Source organism: Rhipicephalus microplus, chromosome X (assembly GCF_043290135.1).
Source record: "Rhipicephalus microplus isolate Deutch F79 chromosome X, USDA_Rmic, whole genome shotgun sequence".
Taxonomy (NCBI): domain Eukaryota; kingdom Metazoa; phylum Arthropoda; class Arachnida; order Ixodida; family Ixodidae; genus Rhipicephalus; species Rhipicephalus microplus.
Genome location: NC_134710.1, coordinates 110,702,426 through 110,715,740, shown reverse-complemented (window position 1 = coordinate 110,715,740; position 13,315 = coordinate 110,702,426). Strand labels below are relative to the sequence as shown.

The 13,315-nt window shown below is 45.3% G+C and overlaps 1 protein-coding gene across 1 annotated transcript; it reads right to left on the bottom strand.

Moving 5' to 3' along the window:
- Positions 1–6,042: 6,042 nt before the first annotated feature.
- On the bottom strand, positions 6,043–7,527 carry LOC119186756 (nuclear pore complex protein Nup107). The gene has a single exon (XM_037435182.2). The coding sequence runs from the start codon at positions 7,525–7,527 to the stop codon at positions 6,043–6,045; it is 1,485 nt and encodes a 494-aa protein (XP_037291079.2).
- Positions 7,528–13,315: the final 5,788 nt, after the last annotated feature.

The following is a 13,315-nucleotide window of genomic DNA, read 5'->3' as shown; positions in this document are numbered from 1 at the left end:
CAGCACCAGGTTGTTTCAGTTAAGGTTCCTCGATGCGCGCGTGCGCCCCCTTGCAGGGTGGAGACAACAGCGTCGTCTGCTACAGCGTCCGCCATTAGGATGCCCTCTCCGCAGGCCACCTATAGTCACGATAGGCAGCCAACGGGCGTCGCGCGGCTGCATGCAGAGTTCGTTGTGTCAAAACGAGTGGTACTTAAACAACATGACAAAAATACAAAGTTTTCGCATCGGGAGTGTCAAGGTCTCAGATTTCTATTCTCTAATCTTTATTTTTAAAGCGACATTAGCAGCTGGAGTTGTTCGCAGCAGAATACTACCGTCCACGCCAGCCACTAACATCTTCAGTTAGCATCTTCTTGGGCTAGTCGGTAACTATTTATACTGGTTAAAGATGCGAAACACACGCACGCAAGTCCCATAACCTTTCATTGTGTCTGTGTGTTTTGTGCCTTTCACAAAAGTGAAAAAAGAGTTTGCCTGCCGGTCAAAAAAAGAATTAAAAAAAAAACAACGTGCTGTCACGAGAAAAGAGAAAAACTGTGATTGCACACCATATTTTCAGATCTAGTTTTCGAATTATTCATCAGCTACTCCATTTACGGACCGCACCCTGCAACGCACAGTATTCTGAATTTTGTTTTTATCTTTTTTACCTTACTGTAAATAGCAGATGGGCAAAAAAATTGTTCAATACATATACTATTTGGGGCTCTACATACGGCTTTTATGGCATTAAATCATGACTCGCACGCAGACACTGACTATCAAACCAGGTTTAGCGTGTTTTCCGCTGGAATATATTATAAATTAGTAACTGTAATAAAGCGTTCGTCAATATCGTTAAAATGAAGCGACCACACGGCTTCTCAACAATAAGAAAGCAAATTGCGTTCAATATACGGCAATTTCTGATGCCATAGCTTGTTTATTTCATCGATAACTTTAATATATTTCAAAAACAAGTGCTACAACTCACTGCAAGTTAACCGCAGCGCATGTCTTGCTTCCACTCCCACTGGTTCTCGCTGTTTCGAGCTGGCGCAGGTGAATGCGAAGCCTTACTCGTGCATAACTGGATATCAACATTTTTTCCAGAGAAACCTTGTGTTGCTGGCATGCCTGCACACTGCACTTGGTCCTCTTGATTAAATATTCAGTTACAGCTTTGAGAGGGGACTTCAGGGTGAACAGGTTGTCTGTCCAGGATGTGATCCCTTTAAAGTGTTCTTCACAAGATATGAGCGAGCTCATAACCTCACCGCTCGGATAACACAAGTTCTCACCATCCTGAACATACTCCTTTAGTGCAGTTAAATATGCGTGTTCATGGCTCGCCGAGCCTTGCATTGCAGCCCTGCACTGCTTGCAGTCCGTTTTCTTCAATATTCTTTTCACAAGGAATCCACCTATATGGTGTAAAATGCTGCACTCTATTGAAGTCAACGCTTCAATGAAAAGAATTTCCCCATCATCAATTTCCTCTTCATCATCTCCTCGACACTCTCTTTTCCCTTGGGAAATCATGTCAACCAGGTACTCAGAGTCGTCATTCTCATAACTAGAGTTCGCTGGCGTGTGCAAAAACTGGCTGACGCACACAAGCTTTAAAGCGCATTTCATGTCGTACGCGTTAGGGACGGTTTTCCTTTGGCGCACGACAGAAAAAAGATTCTCCAGGCAGTCCTGAAGTAGTCTCCCAGTGAGCAAGAACTTGTAGCCATCCGATTTCAGTAAAATATTTTGCAAACGAAGGACCACTGTCGTTGCAACCATGAGACCAGCCTGTGAGGGCTTCCACTGGGATGTACTTCCCATCTGCATGCCTTGTATTGTCTCCAATGTCAAGCGCAACGTTTCCAGGGCCTCGTGGTACTTTGCCATGTCTCGACAACTAAGTGCGACAGACGGATGTCGCGAGGACATCAGCTTGTACCATTTTGCGATCAGGTCCAGGAACCATGCTGTAGTTTCAGCTTCTGGTTCGAGCACTTTCTCTCTAATTAGGCAACGAATGGCAGCTGGGGATTCCTTGAAAAACTGCACCGCTATGCCGACTTTCATTTTCGTGTAATGGCCTTTGCTGATGTGTACTTCTGAAAGTTTGGGTGCAATTTTCAGCTCTTTATCGGAGTCATACTCTACGACAGCACGCACATGCTCCAGTTTGACTTTGTTTGAGGGTAAGCCATGGTGACAGACAGTTGCGTCACTCAGTGTAAAATCAACAGAGTTCAAAAGCTGGCCTCGAATATTTTTTATCACGTGCGCGGCATCTGCAGTGAAGAAGAGTTCCTTTCCCTCAAGCACAGGATGAGGGATTGCGCACACCGTGTTTGAGTTCCTATGGCTAGAAAAACCAAACTCGCGCCACATTGCTCTGTTGGAGGCTCCCATGTCAGAGGTCACCACAAGCACTCTCAGGGAAATATCTGCGCAGAGCTGCACGATTTCCTGCACAAAATTCTTGAGCAGACAGCCGTCGACCGAGCTTCCAGTGAAATGATACGCAATGACCTGTTTCCATCTTGAGTTCAATCCTCCGACGATAAACACCAAGCAATGACAGGCGGGTTCATCTGGTTCCGCTGGGAGTGTCTTTCCTCCAAACACGACGTCTTCAGCACGGTCGAGCTCATACCCGCGGGCAATTTCAATTTCGTCGAGATAAAGCACACAATCTCTTTCAACTTCTTCCAAGCCCTCTGCTTTTGCTCTGAGCAACTCAGTAACTTCCGTTAAAATCCCAGGCAGGAACTTGAACCCTTGAAGACGACGGACAAGAGTTCTGTTGGTTCTAAGGGTTTCATAGCCTGTTGTTCCACTTGCGAATTTTATCTGAAGGGCTTGTTTAATTGTTTTTGATGACCAGGTAGTACCTCGGTTGCTGTTTCGTGATAAGGCTCGCATTTGGTCTTCATTTAGGAACTTCAGTTTTTTTCGTAAAATCCCACTGGCATATTCCAACTTCTGAAGCTTCTTTTTAATTGAATTAGTTTTAGCACTTGCTTTGCTATGATCTTCACGGAGTTTCGCGTACTTTGCCTTCATGTCCTGTAGCTGTTTATTCACTTCAGCACACGACCTGTTACTGCACTTCTCTTCCGACAATTCAACATGGGTTGCGGAAAGTGGGCATGCAACTAGCTTAGAATCATCTGTTGTAGGAACTTCAGTTTCTGCCGTGGCACTTGGGCTAGGTAAGTTGCTCATCTGATCACGAGACATCTCCGTGCCATCACTCGGTAGTGGCTGCAATTCTTGATTTGCTGTTTGTTGCATACCAGCTATGTCGTTGACATGTTGTTCTTGAATTTCTGTCGCTGAGGTATCAGAAGCATGGGGTTGACTGTGCAGAGAACAACTTTCTTCTGCGGCCGCAGGCGTCCCTTGTGGTAAAAACCTTTCTTTTGGTGGCTTCCTGTGCTTAGGCATCGCTAAAAAAAAACACACATATGTTGCATATCAGCTGGCAGATTCTTTTATCATTATGAACGAACATGCTCTGAGCGTCGCTACGCATAGAAATAAAAATAAACAAAGTGCGAAGTTGTCATTATCCTGCTTCTGGATGGCAGGTGCGGTTAATTCACCTCTCGATAAAAATGGAGGAAATGAGCGATTTCATTGACCGAAGGTATTAAGAGCGTTTTTCTGTAATGTGCGTTTTTTTTCTGTTTTTAAAGAAACACCTGGTTAGACCCTCCATGTGACTCTTAAGAAGGCCGGCAATAACAGTGCTAAACGTGGAACTGACTAAGATTGGAACAAGGAACAAAATTAGGAAGCAAACTCGCAAACTTCCGTTAACGCGAAAATAAGTGGATTCCTACCTCTGAACGAAAAGATTGTTGGCAGAGCATTCGGCTTCAATTTTTTCCAGCCGTCCGCACGGTTCTGCTCAAATGCGGTTTCTTCGAAATGTCCCTGCAGCGCGGAAACACGCGATGATCAGGTCTCAAAGATCTTCACAAAAACCTTCTAAGCAGACCACAACAGCCAACACTTTCAGGGACAAGCGTAAAGAGTGATAAGGGAATTTTAGGGCCTGTTGTAGTTGGAGTTAATAATAAAGAAGGGAAAATTGTCAATTTATTTCTGAAAAAACAGGGACAGTGAGAAAATATTCTTTGATAATGAACTGACGGGATGCGTGCTTTCAATGTGATGTTACAAAAACAATTTGTTGAAGGCACCGGTAGCAACAAGCGACAACGTAGGCGCACATCTCTGCGCAATTGCAGCTTGTGTACAACAAGCGATCAAGAACAACGCATTTTGTGCTATCCAAAATGAACAATACGCATGTACATAGCATGCAAATGAACGAGTATTGCACCCGGTGCACTGGTGATAGCGATTAAGCCCGATCGGGGTCAGATTTCTGAACAGTCATTGGCGTCCTTCTGCACCAAAAGCCTTTCACATGAGTAACCAACAAGCCCACGTTGCAACCCTCATCGACTACAGTCCTTCTGCAGCTTGCGTATAAGGGAGTCAATCACATCAGGCTCGATCGCGATCAAAAATGCTGAAATGGCATAACTTACGCTGCACAAACACGAACGGTCCGTGGGTTGCCACTTGTCGCGCTTGATCTTTACCAGCCACAGGAGTCGCCTTTTCGGATCTTTCGGAAATCTGAACATCCTATAGCCATTTCGCGAGTGGTTTGTGCACTGTGGCACGCAACACCCGGGCATTTTGCCCGAGGAAACGCTATAAAACGCCGCGCACCTGTCTCACACAAACCAGACGCGACGGGGCTAGCACACTCTAGCGAGGCGGGGGGGAGCCGAATGGCGGCCGCCGATCGGAAGGCGGCATTCACCCCCTCACAGAATGACTCCACCCTCCAAGGCGGCGGAGGGGAGAGCGCGCATCGAGGAACCCTAGTTTCAGTTAAAGCCCCTTGATGTTTAGTTTAACTAAAGTATCTTGACTTTTTTAGTGAAGATAGAACTTGCTCCTTCTTTCTAAGATTCGCATTGTCAGCACAGCATAGTAAACACTTCGGTCTTTAGAATTACGTACGTATCGATGTATCTTTTAAACAAAAGGCCACGCTGCCATACACTTACGTATTGATGTTGCATCTCAAATATGCGGAATATAATCTTTTGGTTGACAATATTCACAAGTATATATGAATGCATCCGCCATATAAAGCTCGGTGGACTTTGAGCCCTGCCTTGAACTTTAGCCGGGTGGCTTCATTCTTGGACAGACACCAGCAGACAGACCAAATTTGTTTATTGGAGTATCTCAAGAAGGGCTATCGTTTTTGAAAACGAAGAGGCATTGCCTTCGTATATAAATATATATTAATGGCTGCTAACTACTTTATGTAACTACCATAGCAATAGGGCATCGTAGCAACGTACACACATAAAAGTGATCACATAGTCATATGATCCATCATACTCGCTTAAGATCGTACTCACGTGATGAGATATGAGTATATGATCATATGCGTATGTGAACTCATATGAACGGATCACAAGCGAGAACACACAAGAAAACACGTACACGGAATTTCGACTTTGACATACCTGATTTCTTCTCTAGCAGCAGCATGAAGGCTATTGATGCCCCTACTTAAAGATTGCACAACGTGTACCGATTAGCGGCCATATAATTGAGAATAATTGATATTTTCTACACATCAGCGTGTTCCATTGTACCATCGCATAGCATGAAACTTCTATTCTAAAGTAGTCAATGAAATTTACCTCAGTCAAAATATTCTTTAAAAGTTTCGTGATTACGGCAAATATACTGGAGAATCTGCAAAAGATCTGGCAACGTAGGTGGCTTAGTAGTTAGTTGAAAAAGCTAAAAAAGTTTACGTGGCTAGTAGCGGCAAAAGTTACAAACTTTACCAGCTGCTAGTTAGTAATGGTATGCTGGGAAGGCAGTAATATACACTGGAGTCAAGTAAATACTTCATTTACTTGCTGTTTGCTAAGTTTTTATTTTTTTACAAAAGTGTGCCAGACCAAGGCATAGCTTCTGTTATTCGGGGTCTCTAGTTTTCATTTCATTTTATTTGTAGTTTTGAGGCTGTGCAAGCTGCGAGTACTTGGCGACTTGGTCGGTGGCCGGTAGAGTGGCTGCGTACGTGGCAACCAAGCGGGCATGGCCCTCGTTGATTAGCATGTCTATGTAGGTGCGAAGAAGAGCGCTACACGCGTCAGTGCTGGTCAAGCGCCTAATTTGTCGTAGCAAAAGTACCATGTGAGCGAGAAATCGCATGGTTAGAAGCGGCGGTTCGTTCGCCTGAGCGGTTGCCCAGTCGTGTATCTCTTCGACCATTGAAACAGCATCGTCCATCACCACACCTCGCTGCAGGATGTGCATTATCTTCTGGTCTCGCGTCTCCCTCGCGCCCACAGCCACCTGCAGGTCACGGAAAACGGCCTCAAAGGTTCCACGGTCGCTGGGGTATCCCGGTGGCAGTGGTTCGAGGCGTCTAGCCTGCTGTGTAGCAGTGCGGAGGCCCTGCTCCACGCACACATCGACCACAGCGCGCATGCGAGCCCACAGCTGATCCTCCCATGTGGTACACGCGGGCAGCATTGCTTGTACGTTGCCACACAGAGAACCGTACACGGCGCGCTCGTACCGCGAACACGTCGGATTCGACGCCGCTTCCCAGCAAGCGCGCTTCCAGAGGTCCCGGTAGAGGTTGCCTTCAGCGGGTTGCATAGTGTTGGCGCCCAAGATGCTGCCGTTGTTCGGGTCGTGGTAGGGCCTCCATCCTTCGAGCGCGGCGGCTAGCCAAAAATGACCATTGTCGGCAGCCAGCTCTTGAGCCCGCTGCAGTTGGCCGGCTCGCAGGTGGAAGAATATACTGCGGAAGAGGCGGAATTCGTTGTCACGGTCGAGCTCGTGTATCGGTAGCCGCTCCCTCGAGGGCGCGTCCGGGTCTAGTTCAGTCACGTAAGACGACAGTGCACTACCGATGTCGGCATGGGACTGCACATGGTGCAGCGTGTTTTTCCAGGCGCAGCCTGCATCAGCAAAGTACTCGAGCTTGTCGTCGTCATTGTCCATGCCATTCTGATGCGTCGCGCAGCTTTCCAACCAGTCGACGACGAGTATGGCCTGGCGTGTGAACGAGTCTCTCGCTATGAGGGCCTCCACGATTTCCTTGTCGCTAACTTCACGAGATCCGGGAAAAAAGATGGTGTTGTCACCACTTTCTTCAATGAACTGGTCAGCCGTGAGACGGTCACGCAGGAGGGCACCAGTGAGCTTCCAAGTGTTTCGCTCTTCGGTGAGCAATGTTTGGCACGCCATGGCTTCCATCCACACCGGCTCGTCCTTGCGAGATATCAAGCTCTCGGTCACTTCTCTCACTCTGGCTAAGTAACTGTCGCACAGGCTAGCGTATTTATCAATCAGCTTGAAAATGTCCTTGCTGATAGTATGGGCCTTGTAGGCTTCCATGAAATCCGCGTATATTCCGGCAGTAGCGATGACGGCAGGATGTTTGGTCACCAGCACCGACGCGGTAACGTCGGTCATATCGGCGGCTTCGAAATTGGCACTTACATTGCCGGTTCCTCGCGAAGGGCTGCTGCCACCGGGCGTAGCGAAGTCTGCCATAGATCCTCTCGCGAAGGCGCTCGCAGTTCTGCTTGGGGTACTGTTGTACGACGCTGCCGGGATGCGAAGATCCTGCTGCTGCCGTGGAAAGGACTTACTCTGGTTGCTGAAGCAGCTTCGGGATCGCAGCTCGATCACCGACGTGGCGGCTCGTGCTCCACTGCACGAGCGTGTATTCGACGTCTTCTTCTCCCCACATGACACACTCCGACTGGAGGGAATTGGCCAGGTGGGAGGTGAATTGCCACTATAATTACCGTATTTGGGTATTATAGGATTCAGTAGGTAATCATTGTAAATATTTGTTGATTTGAAGTGTCAAATACTAGTAATGAAAAGTGGTTTGCGCGCCGAGTTTAAAATAGGTTATTTTAGTCGCAGTGATATAGTCCTGAACGGTAAAGAAAACATTCCTGTGGCTGTACCCATGAGCAGTGGAACCAAACGAAAAAACAACATCTGCTGATAGCTACAGGTCCAGTTATCGAAAAGGTGCACTGCAAAAATTTGCGCGCATTTACGGACAGGAAAGCGAACATAGTGTCTAGGAAATATACACACTCCACCCCTTCGCCAACATCAAGGATATAGCACTCGTTTGTTGTTGTTGTTTCCCTGTGCAAATGGCTCGTACCCAAAGAAGGGAATTGGCCGATTATAAGGTGAATTTACCCTAATCTTTCAGCATTGCGTCATTCCTACAATTTTTTGTAACTTAATTTTGATTTGAAATACCGATATCAAGTTTGCAGAAAAAAAAAGAAGAAAAATAGTGAGACAGTAATTTAGCAAGAAAATCGTTTAGTCGCAGTAATGTATTCTTGAACGGCGAATAAAACATCCCTGTGGCTGAAACCCAGTGTAGAGGCTCCAAATGAAAGAAGATCAGGTTGTGATAGTTGCAAGCCCAGTCCTTGAAGAGGTGGTGCTAGTATGCTTTGCCTGAATAAATTGAAACGGCGACAATGTAATAAAAAATGACTGATCGTTTCTCTTGATTACAGTAAATGCACATAGGGGAATTCAATATGTCTAATCTATGCAAGCAAAAATTGAGGGAGGTAACGCGGCAACGAAATTTCGTGATGACAACTTCCATCATTCTTGAATTAGTCAGTTCACTGCGCCAGTGAAATAACAAGTGTTTGTACTCTGGAGAAGCCGTTAGTGCAGGGTCAGATAAATTTTGCCTGATTTTAAGTGTGCGAAATCGCGCCACCGTAATGTGTACTGTATGAGGGAAAATAGGAATAATTGGTGTCGAAAGGGATGCCTTCGCAAGAGAATCAGCTATTTCGTTTAACAAAATACTTTGTGCCCTGGTGTCCAGATTAAATGAATACTTCGGAGATGACAGGGGATCAATGATTTAAAAAGTTTCACTATAGGTGAGTGACCAGATGCGGTCAGAGAAGAGCACACTGATAATGAATCAGTTATGACTGCTACGACTGGAATGGAAATATTTACCTTTCGCAAAGCTAACATTAATGCCATGAATTCAGCCAGAAAGACAGAAAGAAAATCCGGTAAGCGAAGTGAAAATGACCAATCAAGTGCGGGCAATATATTCCAACGCCTGATTTTTCATGTGATTGAGATGCGTCCGTTGCTATAATGACATTTGTTGGCAGAGTACTTAAATGGTCCTGCAATAAACCACTTAAAATGCCTGTAGGTAATAGCTTAGCGTGTGTTAGGAAGATATCATGGTAAACAATTTCTGGAGAATTTTTTGCTCAGTTAAATGAATCAGATCACGAACGTGTACATTTAGAGGCTCAAGTAACGATTGAACAAATACTATTTGTGGTTTGTGAAATCTGGGCCAATGCACGGAGAAGAATAGGTCAGGATTGGAAATAAAAATAATTTGTTCAGGGTTAAACGGTGCTTCATATAGTCGTAAAAAGGTCTGCTCAGTAAGAATGTTAAAGCGACATAATAAGGTTGGTATTTGTGCTTCAAGGTATAACACTGCATTTGCAGTATACTTTGGAAGTCCTAAGCAGAGCCGTAAAGCCTCTCTTTCCAACAGAACGAGCGGCCGAAGTTTGTAGGCTGGCGCGTCAGAAAAAAGCACACGTTTAAAAATCAGACTTCACCACTTCGCAAATTTTATGAATACAGCACACGTTTACCAATCATGTTTCACTAAATAGTGCAAAAAACAAGTTACTCCTCCGCCAACAAAAAAAAAAGAAAAATTAGACCAAAGTAATCATTTTCAATACGGGTGAGCTCCAGAAATTTATACTCGCATACCATCATTGCATCCATCGCCGCGGAGTGTTCTGCACCGCTTTTATTCTACGGAACTGTATTGTTCCCAAACGGCGGTTTAGGCAGGCATCGCGGAAAGAGGAACCATTCGACCGCGGCGGGCGCACCGCCTTCGTCACTCATCCGTCGGCAGTCACTACTCTACTCACTAGCCCGACTATGGTGCTACCATAGCCCGACTACCCTCCTCAAAAGCCAGGCCGCACACACGGAACGGGACCCGGCTGGCGATGCTTTTTTATCTGTTCTGCATCTTGGAGGTGAGTGCCTTACTTCTCACTTACTGGCCGTTTGGCTTACAGCTCGTGCCACTAATGACCGTTGTCATGTAGTCGAAATATCTCAAATTAGGCAGCTTCGAGTAAAGTCGAGGCCATAAACGCAGTGCTCCTTTGTCCATGTCGTTTTCGCACGGCTTGTATCATGCATGCTTTTTCTAAGACGGAGTGCGTACTGAGATTAGTTAATACAGCATTTACAGAAATCGCGGATTGATTGCGTTCGTCGTGTTTACATTTCGAGCGTGACATTTTCATTGCGCTCTGAGTACTTGTCCAGAGTAGTTGCATACTCTATGCCGACAGTGTTCGGGCAGGCCCCGAAAACTCTCAAGTTCAAGTAATCACATGTAGGGGTCGAAAAAATCAACCGCGGCGCGTTTCTGCTTAAAACACCCAGAGTGAATCTACTGACCTCTCTCGCCACTCGCGCTATTGGATGGTTAGTTGGATGGATGTGGCTGTACCCTTTAGATCGGGCGGCGGCTAACGCCACCTAGCCGTAATACTTAGTCAACTAACCATTAGATTCATCTTTTTTTTCCTTTAAATAGTGAGGTTGAGGATTTGTACTTTGCAGTGAAGGGTTTAATTTGCACTCGTGCCTTGACTTTAGCCACCAATCAGATAACCTCCTTCTAGTTAAGTCTACCCGCTTAAAGTCTATTTTGCCCTCCCTGTCCCTAAACCCCAGTGCATTGAAAAAAACTGCGCCATCATCCTGAACTATAGAGTGAAGCCCTTTACAGAACATTATTAAGTGTTTGGCAGTTTCTTCTTCCTCACCACACGTACTGCATACTGTGTCTACCCCTTTGTATTTTGCCCGATATGTCTTGGTTCGCAATACTCCCGTCCTGGCCTCAAACAGTAGAGAACTACCCCGAGTATTATCATAGATCCTTTCTTTGGCAATTTCCTGCTTAAAAGTTCGATAGATCTCTAGTGCGGACTTCTTAATCATGCCAATTCTCCACATGTCAGTCTTTGTTTCCTTCACTTTCTTCTTAACCAATAGTTCTTTTTGATTTGGCCACCTGCTGTTTTCTAAGTATTTACCAGTCAATTTCCTGGTTTGCTTCCTCCATTTTGTATCGACAGTCTTCATGTACAAGTAGCTGAAAACCTTCCTAGCCCAACGCTCCTCCCCCATTTCTCTCAATCGCTTCTCAAATTTTATCTTGCTGCCTGCTTCCCTGCCCTCAAATGATGTCCATCCCATATCACCTTGTACTCCCTGATTCGGTATATTCCCGTGAGCTCCTAAAGCAAGCCTACTTATTCCATGTTGCTTAATTTTTAATCTTGCTTGAACTTCTGATCTCATGCACAAGACCGCATTGCCGAACGTCAGCCCAGGAACCATGACCCTTTTCCATATTCCTCTCACAACATCATACCTATTGTAATTCCACAGTGCCCTATTTTTCATCACTGCTGCATTCCTGGGCCGGTGAGTAGAAACCACTTCAGTTTTTTAAGGACGGTTGCTTGCTGGGCTAGTTGGTTCATTTCAACATACGTAGTTTTTTTGCCAATGACTGCATAGATGTCACATGGCGGCAGCGCATTGCAATATTAAATTTTAAAATTTTTTAACGTCTCAATTTGTCACCGGAAGAACGTGCGTTACTTGCAGCGTAGCTTAACGTAGGAACGAGTCGCTGACTCAAGAGTTAATTCTGAAATTATATGGCCAGGTAATACAAACCAGGCCGTTGTGATGAAAGAAGGCAAGTACATCACTGTCGCCTCGCATGTGTCTTCGTAGCTAGCCCATATATTAGTGCGAAAAACCTACGAGTTAATAGTTTACCGCAGTCGCATTCGAGAAACATCACATAATTATGGGTGTGGTTTTGCTATAGTGTGACAAATAAAGCGTCACAATAATCAGAAATACTTCTTTTTCTGCCACAGCCTCCTGGCCTACCTGACATGGAAGCAGCTGTGTACAATGGGGAAGGAACCTGCAACATGACATGCCTTGTGAAGAAGCAGCCCCGAGTGATACATGTGTTACTAGGTACCATTACATGTATGTATAAAGTACTGTTGTTTACCAGTTAACTGAGTTAATTTCTTTGGAAAATTTCATGCATTGATATCTGGTAATGTTACTTGTTTTTCCCGACTGCCATGCAACAATAGAATGCCTACCTCCGCATGTCCACTCTGCGAGCACGTTGAAACATCTGAACGTCCACTACAACAGGTCATCTCGAACCTCACACATGCAATGATGTATTTGTGAATGCTTTACCATGCATATCGTGGAGGGGTGCTTTAGATTGGCCACGAGCATTGGCTGTCTAGCGTGGCATGGAATCTACACTTCAATAACGTTGAAACTGTAACACTATTATTTAGATTCTGAGGCACTGCTGAGCTCAACAACACAGGTTTGTTCCCAGCCACAGTGGCCATATTTCGATGGGGGTGAAATGCTAAGACCTTCGTGTGCTTAAGGGTTTGTTAGATTCGCCTGCACCACATGATCCATTTTATAAAGTGCTGTACCTCACCATTCGTTTCAGTGGTGCAGCAATGGCACCCTCTAAACCGTGCCATTTATTTAAAAAAGCGCAGGAGAGGTACAGCACTAAAACTAGTTCATGATTTTCCTGTACCTCCTGCTCTGATGGCACTGGTTTGGTGGAGCTGCACGCACAGCTTAACAAACAACATAGCACTACAACAAAAGAGTGGCTACTTGGGCTGGTTGGTATTGCATTTTTGAAAGAAATATACTTTCTTAGTGCGCAAGGAATGTTTTCAGAAGGAAGATAGAGCCTATCTCTCGGCTCTATCTTCCTTCTGAAAACGTTCTCTGCCCACTAAGGAAGTATATTTCTTTAAAAAGGAAAAACATAGCATTAGACGTAGGTGCCGTACCCGCCTTGACAAGTGCGGTGTGTTTTGCCTAGATGTTTGCACCTCATTAAATTAAGCGAACAAAAATAAGGATTTCACCTTGTTAGGACCATGTCATTCACTTGTGATGCTGTACTGCTGAACTCGGGCTGCACAAATTCTGAACTTCTCGTGCACAGCTGTGAACCAGTTCTCATTGGTGCAGGGAAACTAAGCTGACCCTTAAAAGATGGAAGTTTGAAAATATGAAAAATCTGAATACAAAATGTCGG